This window comes from Psittacula echo (genome assembly GCF_963264785.1).
Source record: "Psittacula echo genome assembly, chromosome: 6".
NCBI classification, from domain to species: Eukaryota; Metazoa; Chordata; class Aves; order Psittaciformes; family Psittacidae; genus Psittacula; species Psittacula echo.
Genome location: NC_137743.1, coordinates 70,558,240 through 70,582,637, shown reverse-complemented (window position 1 = coordinate 70,582,637; position 24,398 = coordinate 70,558,240). Strand labels below are relative to the sequence as shown.

The 24,398-nt window shown below is 38.6% G+C and overlaps 1 protein-coding gene across 1 annotated transcript in view; it reads left to right on the top strand.

Annotated features, from left to right (window-relative positions):
• Positions 1-5,900: 5,900 nt before the first annotated feature.
• The window catches only part of CERKL (CERK like autophagy regulator), a gene marked incomplete at both ends in the record, with an annotated part of 55,099 nt that continues 36,601 nt past the window's right edge, over positions 5,901-24,398 (top strand). Inside the window, one exon of the mRNA XM_080622042.1 lies at positions 5,901-6,177. Within this exon, the coding sequence (XP_080478168.1) occupies positions 5,901-6,177 (277 nt within the window). The remainder of the gene's footprint in view (positions 6,178-24,398) is intronic.

The window sequence follows — 24,398 nt, the reverse complement described above, 5'->3', positions numbered from 1 at the left end:
TATCTACAAATAGACTGTTAAATATGTACATAAGTGTTTTTTAAATAATTCATATATGTATTTAACAAACTGTCAGAAGATATACAATACAAAATTAAAACTGACAATGCTCTCAAAGCATTCTCCTAAGTATTTAGGTTGCCTACAGGGTATGTAAAACAGAATATCAGCTCTGGCTTTCAGTTTCCTAGCTTGTAGTTGCAGCACAGATTTAGTTGCTTCTATTTAATTTCATACAAAAAGCAGTTAAGATTTACACTATTTGCCAACATTTTGGTGACAGAACAAGAGAAAACAATTTTCAGAGTTTAACTTTATTACCTTGAAATGACAGCATGTCAACCTAATGCAAAGAAAAAATAAAGAATCCTCTAATCAACAGCTTCTCATTTTTAGATTCCTTTCCATCACCACATTTTCCTTTATTGTTCTCATTAAGACTGTTTTCAGGTCGTGGTGGTCTCAGGAATGACTTAAATTTCAGCCTCCATTCTTACAGCTTCTTATTCTTGCATAATAATTACACTTCTCTTTGCAGGGATTTGTCCATCTCCAGAATTTCAGGCTTGCTTTCTTTTCCTTACCTGCTTTTCTCTCTCTTTTTTTATGCTTTTCTTCTCCTTTTTAGGCATACAAAAGGATGCTTAGTAATAGTAATGTTATCTTCCACAGATAATTGATGCCTTCAAAATAATTTATTACTTCACTTATTCTGTAAAGTCTGGTGTTCTGCTTAATGCCTCTTCAAAGAATGTAAACTAACACAACAGAGTTGAATTAATATTGAGAGCTACAAAAGATATTTTTCTAGGGTAGCAATGTAAGAAGGGAACATACTTAGAAGAGCTAATATTTGGAATTAACAGCTGAAGTATAACTGACTACACATTAAACCTTCATTGTACAAACAGACACTGTAGCCAGAAAAACATACAAGCCAAGGGTATGCTGCCAATTTCAAAACTCAGGTTTCTCCACAAGCACATCTCTTATCAGCCACTGAAACAAGCCAGCTATCAGAAATGTCCATCTGAATCCTCCAGATTGGGCATAAGGTGTTTTCCTCACAGCATCCCCTTATTGCTTGTTAATACCCATCCATTAACTTCAGTATCACATTATCCATGAATCAAAAACTGGCCTTCCCATTTCTTGCCTATTAACCTTCTTGCATTTTTCTACCCATTCTTCTTGGTGTGAGATTATATCTTTTCCGATAGCATGCTTTACCTGCTTGCTTTTCTTCAGTAAAAACTACTACTGCCCCTTGTTATTTCTGCCATAGGCTGGCCAACTTCTCTTCCTTCACAAGATTCTTCTGGAAAAGACTTCTAAGACTCCCACTACTTCTTAGCACTTAGCAAGAGGTTATTTCCTTCATCCAGAGAGAAACACTACTAGACAAGGACAGGTTAGCTCATCTATTGTCCAGGCTCACAGGATGCTCCCTGTTCCTAGTTCATCTGCTTATGCTCAAGGCCAGCACCCCACAATGGAGCAATCTCTCCCCTGAGCTTGGACTGCAGAAGACAGGCTCTAAAGAAGGCACAAGGGGGATCTGCCCTCCCTCATGCAAGAACAGTGCTTAAGAGGAGGCTCTTACTCCAAATATGTGCCTTGGTGACACTGCAGCTGCTTGTGCCTGGCCATATTCATCCAGGCTGTAACCTACAGGCTTAGTATCCTTGCTTGACCTTGGACATGGCTTGACAGTACAGACTTCCTTGGTGACTGCTGGGCTAGCGCTGATACAGGTTACTGCCACCAGACCTGTCCCTGACCTGCTAACTTTGCTTTTCAGCTTGACAGTGGACCTACCATGTTGGAATGGGTTTGGCTAGCTCTCTGGATTCTGGCTGAACTTGGTTATACACAGCTCTGCTCATCCTGGGTAGGAATGTAGGACCCTACCTGACCTATGGCCACTCTCAGTTCTGTTTCCCTTATGAAGCAGCCTACTTTTCCCTTTCTTTAACATTTCTCCTATTCTTCCAGCTACTGAGAGCACTACTGAGACTTAAAAATCCTGACCAGCCTCACCTGCAACTCCCCTACCAATCCCACCTAAGGGTCTGGAGCTCTATTTAACCTCAGCCTAGGATAATCAGTCCTTCCTTTAGAAACACAAGGGGATGGTGGTGTTCAGGTTAGGTACAGTCTCTTTACCATGAACTTGCCTGATGATTTGGATTCTTGGGGGATACCACCCTCCCCTGGGCTTCCTTGCTCAGGTACCATCACGTAGGTGCTGGCCTGAAAGGCCTCTGCCTTGCTAACCCTGGGGTCCCCCTTGGTTCCCAGGCTATGAGGGAGCAGCTGGCCCTTGCTGTGCTCTAGCAATTGTTTTGCTTCTCTTCTTGGTGTGCCTCCACCTCCCTTTTTGCTGCTACCACTTTACTTTAGCTCTTTGTTTAAAACAAACAAAAATGTTAAGACAATTTCTAAGGCAGCCCCATAGGCTCCCAAAGTAAAACGAAGTAACAGAGCAACCTAGGATTCAGACTATACAACACAACAGGAAGCTGTTCTGTGGATGCAGTTGTATGATTTTTTTTTTTTTCTTATTCCTTGTACACTGGAAGAATGCTTAAATTCCATATTTATTATTGGCAAAAAATAAAAAGCTATCTCTTGTACAGATCTGCTGGTGAGCTGGATGTTCTCATGCACTGCACATTTAGTCACCCTTAAATTGAAGGAGGTACATTAAATTCAAAAACAGAATGACTTTATGCATGGAAAATGCCACATGTTTATAAATATTCAAAGAATACTTCTGGAGGCTATCTGAAGAGCTGCAAAATTAAATTTGAAGGATTTTTATTGTAAAGTGTCCTTCAACCTCTTTACTCCTTATTAAGAGATGAATAGGGCTTCTCTGTGTTCGTGTGTGCATTGCCATTGAATCAAAATGCACATAAGAGAACAGGAAAGTAAAATATTTTAGCTGGTTTGGGTGACTTGGAATGACTTCTGTATCATCCCTGTCCCTTGCGCAGCATACTGTATTTCTAGATGTCCCTTGATCATTCTGACATCACAAGTACCTACATACTCCACTTCCAAATTCTGATTATGATTAAAGATGTATAAGAAATCAAGGCTGTTATGTGTAAATTCAGTACTCTGTGCTATTTGCCTACTATACAATTCTTGCTACACACTTAACTGTTTTCCTTGTGTATCTCTTTTTCCTCTAATATGGCAATATCACACAGGATACTACATGAGATTATTGATACAAACCTTTTAACAGGAAGAGACAAGGAAGATTTGTGTGTGAGAGTTCCAGACAGTCTAGAAAATGGATAAGATGATATCACTGGACTATTATATCTTTTTCCAAATTCAATCTGAATGCTTTTCAAAACTGTGCAAATCTGAAAGTTGTGATATTAAAAAAATTAAATCTATTAGGATAGATTTGCTTAGAATATTTTTTTTTCCACAGGAAACAGTGTCTCAGACTTACAAAGGCCTGTGGGGACCAAGGATTTGTGAATAGTAGCAAATCAAGTGTGAGTATATGGTTTTTGTTACTTATATACAGTTCTTTTACTATTTTATATTTCTATCTACTACATTTTAGTATCTGATAATTTATTGATTTAATACACCTTTAAAGTAATATCAGTGAAAGGGTGTTAGAAGTTTTAATGCTATCAGCTGAAGGGTATTACGAGTCTCTTGGGAACTGCAATAGTCTTCCACTGATGTTACTGAAAATAGTATTATTTTATGGTTCTAAACCAGTTATCATCTTATCCTTTCCTGTACCTTGTGAGAAACTATCTGTTGACAATATACATAGGTGGGATAGGCTAATAAATGGTCCCAGAAAGAAATACAAATGACTGTAGGGGATTATAAAGGGCATACAGCCTCAAAATTGATTCAACTGTATCCAGTTTCATGTTGTGCTTTATCTTCTGGTTAATGATTTAGCTTTCCTTTTGCATGACATCAATGCAAACACATTAAAGATCAGTGATGCCAAATAACAGACACAGGTTTAATTGCTTCGTCTACTGTTGTACCAGAATGATAAATTGGTAAGCCAAGCTTGTTTGTTTGGCTCCTGGCTTTTCCTGCCTTATCATGCAGTTATCTTTAGGCAAAAAGACGTATTTTGCACGCATCTTCCGCAGTTTACACTTTATCTGATTACTCTGCATTCAAGATATTTATATCCCTGCAAAGAAGATCTAAGGGACAAAAAGTATTGATACAATTAAAATCTGAACAAGACTATTGGCACCAATAGCCTGAAGCAAGCAGAAAGTTTGTGTCCATGTTATGATTCAGAAAGGCAACTTGTTGAGGGCTGCACTTCAGGGAAAGCTGTTTCAACAGCTCCATTGAAATTGAAAAGCACTTACAGGTTGCATATTTAGCGAATATTCCGAGCATAGATGTGGCAAAGTAATAGATGGAAATAAACATCAAAAAGCTGTACCATAGTGACTTTTAAAATGTCTTTATCTTATAATAAGCCTGGTATAGGGTTTTATGGAACTATTGAGGAAGGTAGTTGAGTCATGAAATCACGTATCATCTCAGGCACTCACAGCTGCTTTGATTGCAGACAATCAGATTTCCTTACCTGTGACACTATTTCTCTTCTAGAGGGACAAACATCACAGGTAAAGCCTTGGATATTTTGACATGTAGTTTGAACTGTAATTTGTATCAAAAAAGGCGATATTTTAAATGTGTGACTTTATTTCTCAGGGGAACAGTGTATATTTGTCTTATTACAAATGCTAAAGATAAAATTACTAATCTGCTTGTTTAAAAATACCCTTTTCATGCACTAATATGCCACCATGACATTATACAACTCAGAACTAAAAAAACCTTGCTGTTTTCCTTCAAGTTAAGCCCTTGCAGGCTCAGGAGCACCTTATAAATTGATGTTGGAGCTCTAATGTGATTGTCATCAGTGAATCTTACAGCACCTGTGAGTAAAGCTGTCACACCTCCAAACTGTAAATTCTATCATTTACAGCAGGGGAGTGAAGAAGTGATCTGTTTCCTCTGTGTTCGAGGGTGATGGATGACTACAAAACTTTCTGGCTATGCTTTCTGCATTGGCCCACTTGATATGGAATCTAATGTTGTATGAGTTTGTGTCAGATTGAGTTATGTAAAGGGTATGCACAAATGTGGTACCTCCACCTAGGTTTATAATAATCTGTTTTGCAGCATGAATGTCAACATGGTATTAATCTTAAGGCTAAGTGATAGGCACAACCTGTAAAAGACTTGACCTTTTTAGTGTGAAAGGGTTATTACGACTTTGTGTTGCATGTTCTGATTTTGTGTTGTAGTTTTCTAAGGCTAATTAACACTAATATTATTAATGAAGATAGAAAAGCAGAAGACATACGGGACTGACAAAATGAGTTTCTGTAGCTAGGGTGCTCCTTTATTGCTCTCCTTAGGGAAGGAAGAGTAACTTAGGAGAAAAAAAACTCGTCAGATATCAGAGTGCCCCTGACCTTTCTCACTGCCACCCTGCGAAGCACCTGCAGTACCTCGTTTGGGGTTCGGGGTCGGTGCGGTACCGGGCGGAGGCTGGACAGCAGCAGTGCAGTACTGCTTTGATCCGTGCTAGCCTGCGCTCTGACCCGCTCCACGCGTCCTGTCCCGCGCTGGGGGACACGTTTACTCAGGAGGGGCTCAGCGCGGCCCCCGGCAGCCCGACTGCTGCTTGCGGGGCACTGCCGGGGCCCGCCCCGGACCTGCCGGCAGCATCGGGCGAGGACGCAGCTCCGAGCCCGTGCCAGGCGCTCTCCCCCCGACCCCTGGGCGACCGCGGCCCCGCCTGAGGGGCGGGGCGGGCGCTGCCTTGGCAGCAGCCGGGACGCGGCGGGAGGCCGGGCGGCAGTGGTGCCGCCATGCTGGGTGCCGCGGCTCCCTTCTTGCGCCCGTCCGATGGATGCCGCTCCCCGCGGGAGCAGCGTGCGCATGGGGCGGCCGTCGGCGCCTCTCGCACTCGCTCCTCAGCGGCGGCGCCCGAGGAACGGAGGAGAAGGGTGGCCCCGGCCCCGGAGGCCGAGGCGGGAGAGGAGCCGCTCCTCAGAGGCATCTTCGAGATCAACAAGAGGAGCTGCGACGTGGTGCTGAGCGCCCGGCGGCTCCGCTGGAGCCCCATTCTGCCCGAGAGCCCCACAGGTGGGACGGGACGGGGCTGGGCGGGGGTGTCCCCCGGGCGCAGGGCGCATCCGGGAGCGGGTGGTGGGACTGCCCGGGGCGAGGAAAGCCGCGGTGGGCCTCTTCGGGCGGGGCACGGCAGGGAGAGTCGCTTCAGAGGGGGATTACGGTAAAGTAGTTGCAGCCAGTGCTGACAGGCGCGTCTTTTCCTTTCAAGGTTACTGTGGTGACTAAAGAAGTTGTTCATAACTCAATTAGAGTATTGTATTTGGACCAGCTCTTTTTGGCAAAAGCCTTTACTTCTTGGGGGGTGATATGAAGAGGGTGAAATGGGAGATGGTGGTTTTATAGTTTCCCAGTAAGAGGATTTGATTTTGTTCTTCTGCTGTATCAGCTTTTCTCGGCTTACTCTCTTTGAGAGGCACATAAACTAGAGCACGTACAGGTTTTGTGACATGTTCCTGGGTTTTGTGATGAGGCTTCTGTGGCAGGTTGTCCTTACTTCATGCTTTTCCAATAAAGCAACATGCTGTGAAAAAGTGAGGAAGGATTTCATCAAGTGGAATGCATTATACTCGAGTTTTAAAAGAAAATGAATGCTCCTTAAACTTACACAAATAGTCTTCTTTTTATTCTCCTAGAAACTGTAAGAACATGAACTTACTTTCAGAAGTACATACACACTCTTAAAAGTGCTTGCAGTGACCTCCCAGTACTCCCGTGAAGAAGAAATCAAAGCTGTGTTCAGGAATGCAGAGTTTCTGGGCAGCATAGTTGCCTTCTGGTATGGCATGGTTAGCTTGTCCTGGCCTAAATTACCAGATTTATTTTAGTATTACTTTGGACAGAACTTAAAACTTCATATGGATAAGATCCACCAACCATAACTCAGCATACAAAGAAAGAGTTTTTTCTGTGTACCAGTTCTACTATGTTAAGATAATCTGCTCCTCTTCAAGGTAGTCTTATATGCTGCAGAGGCTCAAGAGTGGTGTGGAAACCTGTGATTCCAGTGCTGCTGCTGCAGAGAAATACTCAGATGCTCACAGCTGAAGTTGTTATGCTTCATTTCATGTAACTGTGTTAGGATATCAGAGTTCCTGAAATCAAAGTAATATGGTGCCATGCACAGCTGTTGACTCTCATCCTCTGAGTAGTGTAACCATGTAAATGCAGTGGTGTGCTTGGACTTAGATACCTGCTTTTCAGCAGGACCGTTGGGTTCTAATGACAGCCATGCTGATGTGGGTACAGTTCTTCCACTTGTGGAGCCATCTTGGGTGCCTTAGTAATGCTGTTACACAATGCTGTAGCCTCTCTTCCTTCCCTTCTGGGATTAACTACAGGTTTCTGTGTATGTGATCTGAAGTGTGATTTATTAATTATTTAGTTCTGCATGCAGTGCTCTAATTTGATTGCTACTTTATGTTCTGGCTACTTTAATGTAGCTTGAATTGCCATATAATCAGGTCCACAATTGTCTTTTAATTGCCAGGAGTGAAGGATTTTAAAGTATAGACCAGAAGAATGAATTTCAGCGCTTCCAGGCATGGGGAACTTCTTTTTTTTTTTTCTTTTTTTTTTTTCCTCCTGGTAAAAATCCACCCCCTGAAGTTGCTACTTTGTGTAAGAGCTTTTCATCCTTAGTTCTGTTGTACAGATACTGGGAGCTTTTTTGTCTTACTTCTTGCAAGGTAATAAAGTACACAGTGCTTAGGCAGGCATATTGCAGATGGCAGAACTTCAGGAGTCTTATGGAAAGCAGCATTGGCAAGCTGGGGTCAATGAGGATTTGGGCTTTTACTGCACATGTATTAAATATGTGCGGATACTTCTTTGCCTCTGACAATTTGGTTTTGTACTGTGTAGCATTGAGCTGCTAAATATTTTGGTTTCTGAGAAGCTCTTAATGTCCTGCTTGTTTACTAGCTTCAGTGGAAAAGGCAGTGGTGTTTTCCAAATCTTGGGTTATTCCCTGGAGTCTGTGGTAAGCGATGAGTTTTCAATACAGGATTTCCAAATTCTCCCATTAAAGATAAAGGGATTGAGTTCCTCTGTTGTTATAGATGCCACTGCTATGTCATCTGTGGCTGTTTACAAGAGCTCTTTGAGAATGAAATAATCTTAAAAGGAAATCTTTTGGGTTGTTCCTGAGACCCTTGTATTCTTCTGGCCACATTGTGATGATAACACAGAGGCTTACCTGAGCAGCAGTCAGAACAATACTTGTGACTCCTTCCTTCGGGCAGCATGGCTCTACCCATGCCTGCCTGTGACTGCAGATGAGCTGAGTAGGAGCTGAGAATTTCATCGTGTAGGCCTTATTGCCCTCACAGAGATGGATCCAGCAAGTGTTTTTCCTTCCATCTTGGACACAGTAGGTCAGGGTGGTTTTAACTCTGCAGTTGCAGAAGCAAAACACAGATTTTGGAGCTTGTATTTTTTTTCCCTCCTGCGTTTTCAGATCCCAGTAGCAATTACCCTGGGGTGTTGCAGGTGTGGGACCTGTACTGGTACTGAGAGGAGCTGTCTGTGTTGTGGTCTCTCTGTAACAGAAGTACAGCAGTACAGTGCTCAGGCCAAGCTGTCAGTAGGTACAGGAGATGGTCAATGGCTATCTCAGCAAGTCTATTCCACTGGGATTTGGCTTAAGCGTACTTTCTCTGAACTCAAAGCTTCCTAATGTAGTTTACCTTAGGCTCTAAGAGGTCATGTTGGGTCTTCGCACTTTGCCGGTGATGCTAAATGTCTCCTGCTTGGACTTGTATGTAGAAATTCTTCCTATTTTAGGAGAAAACCTTTTTTCTATGGGAGTCACTCCTGTCTGTAAAGTCAGAGAACTACCAGGTAGTTGGTTTCTCCACTTTTCCTTAACCTCCCATCCCCAGTAGTTCCCCAGAAGTACTCCTGTCTGGTTGAAGTCATCATTGTCATCTACAGTTCTGCAGTTACCATCATATTTCTTACATGGCTGAACCCAGGATACTTGTGCAGCTTGACTTGTTAAGCTTCTAAACAGAATCATAGAATGGTTAGAGTTGGAAGGGCCCTTAAAGATCATCCAGTTCCAACTCCCCTGCCATGGGCAGGGACACCTTCCACTAGACCAGGTTGCTCAAAGCCCCATCCAGCCTGGCCTTTGAAGCCTTACAGGGATGGGGCAGCCACAGCTTCTCTGAGCAACCACTGCCAGTGCCTCACCACCCTCATAGTGAAGAAATTTTTTGTAACGTCTGATCTAAGTCTCCTGTTTGTCAGCCTAAAACCGTTCTCCTTTTCCTGTCGCTACTTGCCTTTGTAAAACGTCTGTCTCCATGCCTCTTTTAGGCCCCTTTAGGTATTGGAAAACTGTTATCAGGTCTCCCTGGAGCTTTTCTTCTCCAGGCTGAACAATCCCAACTCTCTCAGCCTGTCTTCGTAGGAGAGGTGCTCCAGCTTAAAGTTCCCAAGCAGGTAACATCTGCTGTGCCTGGGCTTGATCATTTCATGCTCGCTGCATAGTTCTGCCCCATTGTATTGTTTCTGTGGAGCTTTTGGCAGCATGATTATCAGGCAGACGTCCTTCTTTACTATCTCTCTGATTTCTGCAGCTTCTGTCTCCTTGAGGTTTTTGGCTACCAGTGCTCACTGAGGATTTTGATGGCTTTGTTTGTTGTTCATTCTCCAGACCTTATAGCAAGCTCCCCAGCAACCTCTTCTACACTTTCAGATAAGCATGACCTGTTATGAATTTTGCGTTCTCTGTTCTCTGGGCAGGCCACTGGAAGTGGAGCCTGAGAGAGTGAATGAGTCGAGTGGGAATGTAGGCAGAATGCTGCAGTTATAGCCTGGGTGTGCAGCTCAGCTGAGCCTTTTCTCATTGGTGTCAGATAACCTGTGACTCATAGCTGGTTGCTTGCTTTTAACAATGCAGCAGGCGTTACAATGAGATGCAGAGCTCACACTCGGTAGCTAGTAGCTATTTCTCTAGCTTCTTTCCATGTGGCTTTCCTATGCTATAAATATAATCATGGAAATGAAGGAAAAACAAGACTTCTCTCTCTGTATTAACAATCTACCCCTAAAGTGTATTTTTTCTCATTTTGGATGCTACTTCAAAATCACAGCAGAGAAAGCTATCTTAAGTACATATCTGAATATTATATATGATTTTTAGAGGAAGATAGTAAGAATGACTGATGGAAAAAAAATATTTACATTTAAGAACAAATGCTTGGAATGTTTGAGTTTTTTTTGTGTGTGTGTGTGTGTGTGTGTGTGTGTTACTGAAGTTTAAGGAAATGTAGGGGATTAGCAGTGGATATGGGAGTTATTTGTATTTAGAACAATTTCAGTTCAAATAGTGTTAACCCAGTCATCTTTTTGCTGTTCTTCCAGTATGTTTTGAGCACTTAAATACTCATATTTCTTTAAAACCTTTAGTATCCTTTTAAAGATTGCCACAGAATTTCCCAGTTTGCAATCATTGCAGGTTTTCAGCAGATTTATGTCAGATAGGAAATGGATCATGACTGGCGCTTGCTCAGTGTTGTACTGGTATGTGAAAATGTTTGGTCATTATGAAAAACTTCATAGTTTCTTGTGTGTGTAGTGTACTCTACTGAAGGGTATAGATAGTTGTTCTCTCAGACTGACAGCATGTAACCTGAACTGAGTATTTGGATGATAATAATAATTTGGCCAAAATTTGCTCTTTAAATGTAAATAATTGAATATAATATTCGCAGTTAATTGACCAATGAGAAAGTAAGATCTCTGGAGCAATCCAGAGTTTACTATATTATTGAATATATATTTTGCTAATGAAGTACAGGTCAATGTGTTGTTTAATCATACTATTCTTACATATAGTATACTATAGTTCTTGTTCATATAATCTAAAAGAGGGATTTGTAAATATTGTATAGAAGTGCATCAATAAGGAAAAAAAATGACTGATATATTTCAACAGTGAAAGAGTTAGCAGTAAAGGACTTAAAATTAATTCTGAGTGCATAGTGGCCTGCTGCCAAGGCTATTTAGGAACAGATGTGGCTGAAATAGACACCAATAGTCTGTTTGGGATCTCTAAAGTAAGACATCTGTCAGTCTATCAGTCAGTCAGGAATAATGGAAATGGGAACTGGCTGTTACAAAATGGGAATGACTGAAGTTCCACATTGGTCAAATTCGAAGCTTTTGATTCTACTTCTGATGTGTGGACAACATAGTTTCTCTAAGTGACTTATCTATTGTCCAAATAGGAAAACTATTTTTAAGGAAGAGACATAAAAATAAGCAATATGAAGTGTAACTGAAATGCAGTTGTACATGTATCACATGAATATATGGATTTAAGATGTAAAGTGAAGGAAGAAAGCATTCAGTTTCAAACAATCCTGTAATGCTGAACTTGTCTTACAAGTGGCTTACAAGCCTTATTTTTCAAGGAAGTCCATAAAATTAATTTCTTAGAGAAATGCTGCACAAAACTGTGAAAAAATTTACTAATTTATAACTTTTTGTGAAAAATGCAACATATTTTAGGACATGGGGTATATTAATAAAAAGTTTCAAAATTTATTCTGTATTTCAGGTGGCTTTTAGACATAATGTCTTGATTCTCTGTGTGTCTTCTATCCTTTATCAGCAGATCAGTTCATGGCTGCATGTTTGAGGAACCATTTACATGGTTTCATGATTTCTGGTGTTTTTCTTGCATTTCACATGTTTATGCACCTCTCTGCTTACGTTGAAAGGATGTCTAATATTGGCTTTTATTTATTTTATTAGACATCCATGTCTGGATGTCTAATAATGGCTTTTCTGTGTACTTTAATTCTCTACTTCCAAAAAGACAGGTCAGATATTTAAATCTTCGCTCCAGAAAATGCTGTGCTTTGTGTTATTTTAAAGCTGTTGTAGTTCATAAACTGGCAAGTTTTAGACTTGTGCAAAGGTGATGGATTTTGTTTTTGTGGTTTGGTTTTTGCTCTTCAGTTCTCCTGTTGCACTAGGTAATAATTAGGCATTGCCATGTACTGTTGGTATAAGTAAGGTGATGCTCTGCTTCATTCATTTCCTCTGCCTGCTTGGCAAGCAAGGGATGGTGGCTGGCTGGGTGCTTCGCACATCATCGGGTGGTTGGCACACCAGTAACAAGCCAGATGTAGCTGTTGCTGGTTTTTGGCTGCTGAGCAGGCCAATTGGAGAAAGATAGGTTGGGATCAAGGAGCAATCAAGAATATCGTAGTGAGGGTGAGTTGATATATTAAGAGAGCGTAAGGGTTTTGGTGAGGTGCCTATGGGTGTGGAAGGGATTTGTGGGTACTGTGGAGAGGGATATTAGTGAACAGAGGAAAAACTGTAGCTGTTGCTGGGAGATAGAAGACATGCAGGGTGGTGCTATAGGGTGTGAAATCTGTGTGATTCAGGGTAGGGAAATCTGGAAAGTCAGACAAAATAAGATGGTGACGTAAAGAGAGGTAGGATGCAAGTTTGTGGAAAAAAAAAATATATGCTATCAAAACTTCCATAATTTTCCTATTCTAGAATAACTGCCAGCTCTTTTGATTACGCTTTTTGTGCAAAGGTGTGTAAGAGTAAATTGCTGGTCTTCTATATTGTGATGGAAAGAATCCAAAAGTGCCTATTAAAAAAAAAAAAAGGTGATATATACTAACCAATCTTTGCTGTCCACATTAGTGCTATTTTCAGGTCTGTGATAGTGCTACAGGTCTGACCCCCTTTCTCTCTGTAAATTAATGTTCTTTTAAAATCATTAAAACCGGTATGCAATCAAATCCCTACGTAAGCATGTCTTGTATCTCAGTTGCTGAATTGTCCTATTCTTCAGGCTTTGAAAACACTTTTTTTTTTTTTTTTTTTTAAACTCCTTTTCATATCCTTGATGTGATTGCAGTCTTTTCTTGGTTGCCATTTTACTGCATCGTCCACAAATTTGTATCCCTTGACAATGCACCTTTGCAATGTCTTTTCTGTTGCACCAAATGTTGCCAACTTATCTTGTCTTTTGAGTGTGGTTTACTGGAAAATCTGTGTTTTCTTTCAGGCAATTCCTTAAGTTTAGAAGCGGTGTTCTGTAAACATCCAAGAAGCTACACAGTTCCTGAAATCCTTTCCTATTTTATGTATTTATTTATTTATTTAAATTGTCTATAGGAAACAAATACAAACCATGATGAATAGCTTGGTCACTCAGAGTTTGAAACTGCTGTCTGCTTTCTCTGTGGCTGTTTCTCTCCCAGAACTGTGTGCAATATAATTGTGGGGATCATGGTGCCTACTCGGGTCTTCCATATAAGCTTACTTGCACAGTTGTAATTCTTCATGGTAATAAATGGGTTAGAATTCAGAATGTGATGTTCTTTAGCATTTTTTATTTTGTATCTTGGCCAAAGACATGCTCAGATTAAGGCATTGCTATCTTTACAGTTATAAAATAGAAATAAAAGTAAAGCAGGAAAGTCTGTCATCTGCTCTTGTTGTATTCAAAATAAACAAAACTTACATAAACAGTTCTTGTTGTAGATATCTTATTTGTCAACTAACAGTTGGACAGTATGTTACAAAAGCAGCAGGTAAATAATAGATACTGTTGCTATTATGCAAACTCCAAACAAATGTGTATTAGACAGAAGGAATCCCTTTCTGTTTGCTCTTCATTTAGGTATATCCAACTATATTATGCACTACCTTTAGAAGAAGTTTTTACTTCAGTGCATTTAATACTCTAAAAATATTTATATCCTTCTTAGACAATTTATGAAAAAGCCTAAATGGCTGAAAATGGGAGAACATAAACCTGAATAACTGAGTGGTCTTTGTGTACCTTAACATTAGTGGGTCGTGGAACTAATGTTTTCCTTTCAAGAAAATCAACTGTCCTGGTTTTTATGACTTATGTTGTAACAGTATGTGCAGACAAAAAACCATAATGTGTTGAGTATCTGATACGTGTATTACCATATTGCCATAAGGAACTGCTATTATGTTAGACACCAACTGATTTTGTGATAGTGTTGGATTTCTCTCACATATGCTTATGTTTTTGTACAGATGATCCTTTAGGAACATCTGCTAGTTTTGCGGTGCTATCTGCTGTTTCCTTTCAAATTTGACCTTTTTGTCATTTACTACTGGGACTGCTATAGAATTGCATTATGCTGAGATCCTTTTCTAAATTGATTCCTGTCTCAGACATTAACTGTCAATCTTTTGAGTTGTGTTTCACCATTCAGTGGCATAGTACAGAGCTGAGTATGACTGTAAAGTTAGTAAATTAGCTTTTAAAATACCCATTAATAATGTTGGGGTTTTCTTAACTGCTGACTTTAAATAAGTGACTAGAGCTTCCTCCTTCCAATTGTTTAGGCAGTCTCAACAGTACTCGCGTCTCTAGACTAAGGATAAGGATGGTATTTCTCAAACTATTTCACTGGGGAAAATGTTTTGGAATTGCCTTTCTGCAGTTTAGGAACCCTTCCCTCATTTGTTGAAGTGCAGATATTATGCTTTGGACAGATGATACCAATTTATGATAACATCTTTAAGTGCAGCTGAGTAAGTGAAAATGCATGTGGCACTGCAACTGACAGGGAAGATATGACCCTGTAAATGCAACCAAGAATGACTTCTTAGTGTGTTGGAAACTCCACTTGTATGGATTACAAAGATGTGTTATAATCTCTCTTTCACATGTAGATGTTATCTGGGTAACTGGATTTTATGTAGTTATGACGAAGAGTTGAAAACATCAATATTTCCTATTTCTGCTCGCTGGCTGAGCATAGAAATCCTTTTTGTAGGACTTCAGATTTTGCTATCGAGCTGTTTTGCTGTGGCACTTTGCAGGAAAAAAAGGCATGTTGATTGTTCCGTAATTTGGAAAAGTGGCTCATTATGTTGCCGAGATACTCTTTATGCTTGTATAAAGATAGTTACTTTCACATAATGCTGTTTGTGGTTTTAAAATTTGAAAGTGCATTTAAGCATGCATAAGACTTAATATTTTGAAAAATAATTAGGCTTCTGGTATTTCTTTAGGTCCATTTATTGATACGTGTTTTCGTCTCCTTATGTCTTTTTACTCCAAAGTCTATTAATTCCAAATGTGATTTGGAGTTAAAAGTAATTGGCTTTGTAATTTTCAGTGGTGATGCTGCTAAAGGAAAAAGAACCCAGTTAATTCATTTAAAATGCGTTTGTGGCTTCCTCGGTTGAACCTGATATGAACAGGTGTTTCTGTTTTATTTTTTATCAAAGTATACAGATTAAAAATGCACTATTGAATGAGAACATTTTGCCTCCTATAAGGTCACACGGTAACTGTTTTCCTATTGCTTTTCCCCATAGAGTCATAACCCTTACCCCTACATAAGTTCAGCGGTGCAACAAGAAATGTCCCACAAACCTGGAAGTTCTGTGATGCTGGAATTACCATTATTATCAGCTGCTCTTTGGAGAAGAATCTATCAGTTGTGTTTCACAAAGTATCCAAATCCTCATTATTTAGACGCAGTTATCACGACTGGCTTGTCTGTGGTGTAGGATAGTATTAACTGGGTTTAGCTTTTGGGAATGAGTTTGGTGCTTGGATTTGAGTGCATTTGTTTGAAGCCCTGACCTGTATCTTTATCATGCTCTTAAGTTGGAGTGTTTAAAATGCTTATGTGGAGATTGAGAGGGTGCTTCTTATATTATTCCTTCCCCAAATTTTCCTAGGTCTTTTTTTGCCCCCCCTCCCCTTTTTGTTTATATTTATTCTTTGATGTATAGGCATTTGGTTAATAGATTTTTTGTGTGTGTGTGATTTACGTTTGTCACCTTAGCTGAATGTTGTAAAATACTTCAGCATAGTGTCTAATGTAAATGCTAAATATTGAATGTTATTTTGCGAATGTTAGAGATTAAATAAAACAAACACAGTGCAGAACTAGTGTTGAGCTCTTTATGTGTGTCTGTCAAAGACAGCAACGCTCTTAGCAACTTTGAGCTTGTTGCCATAAATATATAAGCCCTTAAATTGCAAAACCAAGAAAATGCTTTAAGCCACACTTAATTTGGAGGTTTTGTAATATGTTTGTAAACCAGAGCATGTAGAACGATTGTAAGCCACAGTGCTTGATGTTTGTAAAATTGGAGCTTAGAAACCAGAGCAGATCACAAATTATTCAAATAACCCCAGGATAACTTGAGTAAGAATTAAAAATTACTTTCCAGGCCCACCATTGGCTTTATTTTACAAGGAACAATGAGCTTTCCGTACTAGTAGTATGGATGCTGCTGTTTTCTGTCATGGTCTGTCAGTGACAGCAGAGAGGGATGCTTGTTAAAAAAAAACCCAAACCAAAAAAATGAAGATAAAAGGTGTTTTAAAAAGTAGATATTGTAGGTCTGAATTTTCGTGTCAGCTTTGATGTATGGTGGTAGCCTTGCTGTAAGGCATTTGATGAAAGAAAATCCTTCTGCTTATGTTTAGGATCTGGTGCGACTTCCTCCCTCCCCTGGCTTATTTAGTTGTAGATGTAGGAATATATTAAATCTCTGACAAAAAAAAATGTGCAGTAACTTGGTTTACTTCACAGTTTTCAATCTAGTGTGGGGCTGTTTCATGCCTATGCATTGTGATTTTAAATGAATGGTCAGTTCATGAACAGAATTCAATGCTGAACCTTGAATTCCCTTGCTTTTGTCTATTTAGGTTGTTCAAGATGGTAGTTACTTAGATGCTTTTCAGTACAGAGTAGTTGTCAGTTTATTTGAACTGTGACAATATATCTCTTCTGTCAGTCCATACACCCAAGTGAATATAGGAAAGTATGCTTTGCGAAGCTCAGAAAATGCAAAGGAACAGATGTTATGTACTGCACAATTATACGTATCCTGGAAACAGACCTTTACACAGTGCAGACAGTCTTGGAAAAACAAAATTTGACATAGAACTGATCAAGTTAAGGGTAACAACAATAAATACCTATGACTAAATATAATGCTGGTTTAAAGATACTCTTCTGAGTTTGAGTTAAATGCTTGTCATTCTGTTAACCCTCCTATTTGATAGCTGTTTAAACATCATCTTTGTATTTATATTTTCTGTGTTGTTTTAGTACAGTATTAGAAATAGAATAAGTATTCTTACTTTAAAAAATGTTGTAGGAAAGTGTCTTTTCTAAAAAAGCCCATGTTATTCTAACTTAAGTGAAAATTCCTGTGAATAAATTGCTGAAAGTAAATAGGACAAATCTGAAGATAACTGGCTGGCTTTCTGTGTGAAAACAGCACACCTTTGCCTGGCTGATCAGCTGAATGTTCTGAAGATGGTTCTAAATGAGGTTTCTCCTGTCCAAATCCTCTCCCTGATACACTGTTTATTGGAAGGCCTTTTGGAAACTCATCAAACAGCTCTGTCAAGAAAGGTACTGAAAAATTTCATACTTGGATGGTTTTGGACTTCCCAAAGGCCTGCTCTGTCACATCTATGTAGTGTAACTGGGGGTGAGGTAATTAGGGGTCAAAATTACCATAACACCAGTGAATAATACACTAACAGTTAGATGGCTATAGGTGGTGGTAACTCATGTCAATGCCAAATTTTGAACAGATTTGTGGTTTCATTTAGTAAAATCTGCAGATGACACATTCCCAGGTAAATCAAAATATATTGATATGTTCCAGTAATCAAGAGAGGATTGTATATAGATGTCTATTTTTAACTTGGTATTATTTGTATTAAAGGAAAAAGAATCTTCTGAATGTTTCACATGTAATATAATGTTTCTTGGTCACTTGACGGCAACGCTCTCATTAAACAACGCTGTGGTTAAACTAAGAATATCTTCCACATCCTTTTTTATTTCATAGATCTTTTGTGATGGAGGAGTAGCAATAACCATGATTGCTTTAGAAAACAATGCTTAGCAGAAGAAAGGAGTTTGTTATTTTTCTTACTGTAGTACAGACAATAAACAATAATGAAAAGGCTTTTTTTTCTCCATTTACATTTGTTGAGGGGTTAATTATTAAAATATGCTAGAAACAAGCAGGTGGTGTTTTTGAAATTTTGTCCCTAGGTCTCACTTGTTTTATGGAACCCAATTTGTGGAATATGCACACAGAAATTCAGTACTTAATTTATGATGTAATTTATACATATATGCTTGTTTGGCTTGCTTAAAGCAGCTACTGCTTTTTACATTTGCAAGTTTAGCAGTTTAGCAATATTATTTTGTATGCAGGAGCAAGCTAATTGCATTAAAAAGAAGGCTGTTCTTAAATATGCTTCTCTTCATTTTATGTTTCTAATATTTGTTCTTTTTGCCTAATTCATGGAATGAAGGCTGTCTGAAAAGTTCGTAGTGCTTTTCGTATATTAACAATTTAGTCTGGAAAGGAGTATGGAAAGGGAAAAAAATGGCATGGGATAAACAGGAAAGCAGAAATACTGATCTTTTTTTGGAGGGGGAGATTGTTAAAATAGAAGTGGAAAAGCCTCTTTAGTCAGTTATGTCCTACAGCACAGCTTCAGAGATATGCTGTTTTAGAGGTTTGAAGAGCAATGAGACAGCGAGTTCAAGAGTTGATATAATTAAGCATAGTGTAATGTATTGATCTTTTATTTGAATTCCATCAGCTTGGGATCAATATCAGGACCTGTAGCTAGACCATTTATAATGTATATGATCTAAGGTTTGTTATGTGGAAAATGTGATCTGTCACTTAAACAGTTGTTAGGATTATTATGTTAAGGATCATTAGAACATAAATAGAGACTAAACCAGATATTTGTCTGCTTTATAAACCAACAGTTATTTAATTATGTCTTGAATACTGTGTGGACTTCTGGTGGTCTCAACAAAGATCATGTGGGACTATAGAAGGTTCAGTGGGTGACAGTGATTACTAGATGTAATTAACTAGATTACTTAAAGGTCCCTCCCAACCCAAACAGTTCTATGATTAAAAGTAAGGAAAGAAGGAAAGGCTCCTGGATGAGAATGATGGACTAGGTTGGCCCTTTTTGTCTGAAAGGGAGGCAGTTGAGATGGCACCTGGAGAAGAGAGTAAGTGGCAATGGCTTTCTGTCTTCCAGCATAAGATATACAGTGCATCTCATAAGGCTAAGAAGAGCCATGCTCAAAGCAAAAGGAATAATCATGCAGCAGGTAAAAGAACTGCAAAACTTACTGCCAAAGGATATTGTTAATTCTAAAAGATTTTGCCAATTCAGCTGGAGATGGAAGGTCTTATTTGAGTGCTCTTAAATGAGTAGAAACTGCAGTCAGTTCAGGGTGTCCCAAATGAAAAGAGGTGGGGAGTGGTAAAGTATTAGTGGAAAATAGAATAAATACTTCCTTTATTCATTCTCTTCTCTTAGCTTCTGCATATTGATATGGCTTGACATAAGTTACTAGGACAGATGGGTTTTTGCTCTGACCTGGTATTGCTGGTCTTAAGAACCAGAAACTGGTTCCATTATATTTATCTGACATTTCATGTAAAAGCACACACATCACTTAGTCTGTAATTTCTTCTATACAGCTTGCACTACTAAGCAAGCTTTCTTGGTAGAATTCAAACTTGAATTTTCCTAGCTTTCCATTTGCAAGGTACTTATTTTTATTGGTGGATCAATATAATTTAGTAAGAATGTGTGTTCTTTGTCTGACAAAATATCAAGAGGTTGATTTTATTACATGTTGTTAAGAATTACAGTACAGTTGCAGACTGTATAAGAAACATGTACTGCTTAGCCATAAGTGCCTTGAAAATATTGCTCAGATTTATATTTATAATTACTGTAGTCTTATTTATTTTTATTGTGTTGAAAAGGAAGTTAAATTCCAAATACCATAGCTATATGTGAATAGGATATGAATCTGGAACCATTAGAATCCATTCTAGAAGAGTAATTAGTTTCATCAACCTCAAGATTAGGAAAAAAGTGCAACTTTAATATGCTTAGCTGGAATTTTTCCATTGATCTCTTTCAGATGATTTCTGATCTTCACAGAGTAGACGATGACCCTCGATATAACACATCCATTCGTTACATCAACAGCTGAAGGATATGTGCCAAGGGATCTATAGTAATCAATTCTTGAACACAGATGATGATAATTTTCTTGCACTGGTTCACTTTAAGGCCAAGTCAAAGACTGTTGTCTGATATGTAACGTGTGGCTGGATATGTGTAGAAACTCAGATTTGTTAAATTTACTTTTAAATGAGCAAGGTAAGTTTAATATTTTGATAAAGGAAAATTTAGGTAGAATATTAACAATAACACACATACTGTGCAAGTGCCTGTTGGAGAGTCTGAAGGTACATCTCTGTTAGTTGCTGTATGGGTGCTTTGAATATGAATCACTCCGTGATCCTGCAACCATATTCAGGACTTTTATGCTGTGAGTAAAATTCTCAGGATCTGCAAGTATGATATTTATCTCACCCTCATAGTGGTAATCCCTGTATATGTGTCCATTTGGTTTAATGTTAGCATTTGAAAGTTTGTGAGGAGTAAAAATTTGTGTGTATTAGAAGAGGTTTGAATTGCACCTTTGTCATCTGACAAGAGTTTGTCCAGCAGTGAAAACACATCTTAAATGAGTTTTATGTCTTTTTGTTGGTGGGTATTTTTGATGTTGTGTGGTTTGGTTTTTTGGGTTTATTTTGACATGTCATGAGTAGATTTTATTTGATTTTAGTACTACTGAGTACTAGGATTAGGAATGGACTGTGACTAGGAATAGAGTTGTAAATGTGGTGTGTAGCTACAGTTACCGTACTGGAGTTAGAAGAAGTAGATGGGAGACGGCAAGGCATTTGCTTAAAATAGGTAGGAGGCTGCTTGTTTGAGGCCATTGGTGCATGCAGGAATGTAAAACATACATCATGGAAAAATTTGGGTGGGTTGTTTGTTGCTGTTTTTTTGATTAGTGGCTCTGTCTTGGAGTGGTTGTTATGCCTGTTAGAAAATAAGTAGGTTTCTGTATGTAACAGGGTACTGATGTAGCTTGATGTAAAAGTGAAACTGATTTCAGTGCTGATAGTTAATTTTGAATCTTATGGTACTTAATGCTGAAATTTTAGTCCTACTTGGGCTAAATTTATAGCTTCTGCATGTTTTTCAAAGTGCATTAACTTACTCTACTTTATGCACTGGCTATTACACAAATCAAAACTAAGATGAAATTTTCATGAGATTCTCAAAAATTGAAAGATCTCCAAATAATGTGTTTTAAATGACTCATTACCATTTATTCTTACAATTTGTGAACTGTATAACAACATTAAATATTAAAAGAAGTCAAAGTACTGGCTTTACCTGATAATTTTTGAGCGTATTTTGATTTCCAAAATAGAATTATATTGAATTTTCTTCCAGTTAATCTGATATTCCTCAATTCTTTTTAAAAAAATTGTAGAGGTGTAGATATACTTTATCAGTGTTTTGTGGACATAGTTTGACATTTAACTTAGCTTAAAGACACTTATTATTTACAGTTTTAGTTTTAATGTGTGTTGCAGCATGTATTCAACAGTTCTGCTGCTAAGTGAAGTAAGCATACACTTAGCTTACTGTGCTGATACATGGGCACAGGTGGACATCTTGGTACTGTGCACCATGCAGTGAAACACATGGCACTACACAACATGGGGCAAAGAGCACGCAGTTTGAATTAGAAATCATTTTATGGGCACATTGTAAATTTGTGCTTGTTCATATATGGGCTGTAATTTCTGGAAAGAGTGTACGTGATTTTATATTGAACGTTGGTGATACACATCACTCTAATGTAGTTGTCCTTTGTGGAGAGAGGCAGTATTGTATGAGCCTGTTTATGTCAATATCTTAATAGTTTATCTTTATAACTGCTTTTGTCTATATTTATAGTAACATTGGCACCCTGTGTACGGAAGATACAGTCAGTGCTGAAAGGAAACTTGCATCCATCTGGAAGCAATAAACTTTTCTAAAAGACTGCACAGTGTTACTTAATCCTATGATTTCTTACTGTGAGTGAAATTAAGGTTTGGTTCGGTTGTGTCACATCATATTGATATCAAATCTTTAGTGAGAGCTTTGTCATAGTGTTAAGCTACAAACTAAAATTGAAGAAAGTCTGAGAATGTAATTTCCTCAGTCACAGGATTATGCATCACTGCAGATGTAGTCAATTCCATGTAATAACAATAATTGTAATACCAAAAAGCTTCTGAAGTATTACAGTTTGTAAGCTTTCTCTTTATATGAAGGGCTAATTTGTATACTGCACAACTGGCTAAGTATACCTTAAATTGCATTGTGTTCTAACTAATTTTTGTACCATACATGCATCGTGTAGAACAAAATGTATTTTAAGGATGCCAAAATATTTTATACAATTAGAGAAATACAAACAGTTCCTCTAAGAGGAAGGGTGAAAACCCCGTGTATGTTATAAAGATCACCTAAAAAAATTCTGTGGTTTTTTTTTGTTGCTTTTCTTTTAAATCTGTTAAAAGTGTGATGTGCAGAAACAAAATAGGATTCATTCATCCCTGCAGGCAAAGGTGGTGTAGCTTACATTCTTGCTATTGTGGCAACCGAGCTGAAGAGGATTGGGGTGAGGTAATGGTTTTATGCTTGTCAGAGGATTCTGGTGGTGCTGTTGCCATCTCTCATCCTTGGGCTAGTGTAGAAGGTGCAGATAGAATGATAAAAAGGATGGCTAAGTTTATGAAGAAAGTTTATGAGCAAAGATCAATGAGGATAAAGCAAAGCATGTGGCTGTTAATAGTAAGTTCATGGATGAGCTTATCTCAGCTGATAGCTATGCTTCAATACCTAAAAGCAGGAACTGGTAATATATGTGAATTGCCAATAGCTGCAGAAGGAAACTGTCCTCTGCTTAGAATGGGATGTGTCTGGTTCTCCCTGAAGAAATTGTTTCTTGAAAATCTTTTTCCAGAAAGACCAAAATTCAGGTATTTGAGGTATGTTGAGTTCCTTGAAAATGAGACACTGATATTTAGCAGTATGGATATCTTGTAAATCTGTATTTGAGGCTGAAGCAAATCTCATGCCAGTAAGAGTCCAAGTAGGACTAATTATTAACTTGTAAATAATCAAACTCAGTGATGTCATGTGGCCATAAGAGGCTGTTTGATTCACCACTTCCCTCCTTATTTTCTGAAATGACAGAAGTAATTACCATGATTATGACATGAATTAGTAGTACAAACCAGTGTGAGATTTTTTTAAAGGATCATGTTTCCTGTTTGGGGATTCTTTAGTCTCTTTTAGCTCTGCTAGCCCATTGTACTAAATCATGTAAGCCACTAGATCCCATTCTTCTGTTTTATTTCAGAAATCTCTCTTTTTAAATGAATTAATATGATGGTTGTTTTGTTGGTCTGTGTAAGACCATTCATTTAATCTGCAGAGGTGTTACAACATGATGGAAATCGTTGATGTTTGTTACCCTGTTGTTACCCTGAAGTTTGTTACATAATGGCTTTTACTTATTGCATGAAAAGCCCCAAAGTTTCAGGCACTTACAAAGTTTGCTGCTACTTTTCCAATCATACTATGAAATTAGGCAGTATGTGGGCCATACTCTTAACATAAAATGTGGAGCTTTCTATAGTAAATCTATTTTCAGTGACCTCTTTCTTGGTGCGTGAGAAAATGTAACTATTCAAAAGCAAAGTCTTTGCTATATCCTCTCAAGTTCTTCAGGTTCAGAATTTGCCACTGTCTGCCTTGCTTTCTTTCAGCAACATTGTTGTACAATGCTGTTCTGTACAGCATTAGTCCCAGAAAATCATATTGTTAGAGGGGTTATTTTTCATTTTATCATCTCCCTCAAATTCTTTGCTGAAGAATGAAGGGGAAACTCTTCCTTAAGCTGAAGCTTCTTGTCTGGAACACTGTTAGGTCTTAACTTAATCACACTTTCTCATGGAGGTACTTATTCAAGAAGCTATTTGGTTTCTTTTCAGATTATCAGTTTCGGTGTGTTTTTTCTATGAAGTTCTGCCATTAAGCTATAATTAATAAGCATGGTACTCCACTGCTGTAAACCAGAGATGGAACAAGACACTAATGAAAGCTTGAGGCTAGATGTCTAATGAGCCTCATTACAAGAAGAAGGGCCCTGTCCGTGGCCTGCTGGGCATCATGGAGATGCAGGATGCTGGGTGCAAGAGTCACTCCTGAGATCTGGTCACGCTCAGAGGGGATGTCCCCAGTCTGGCCC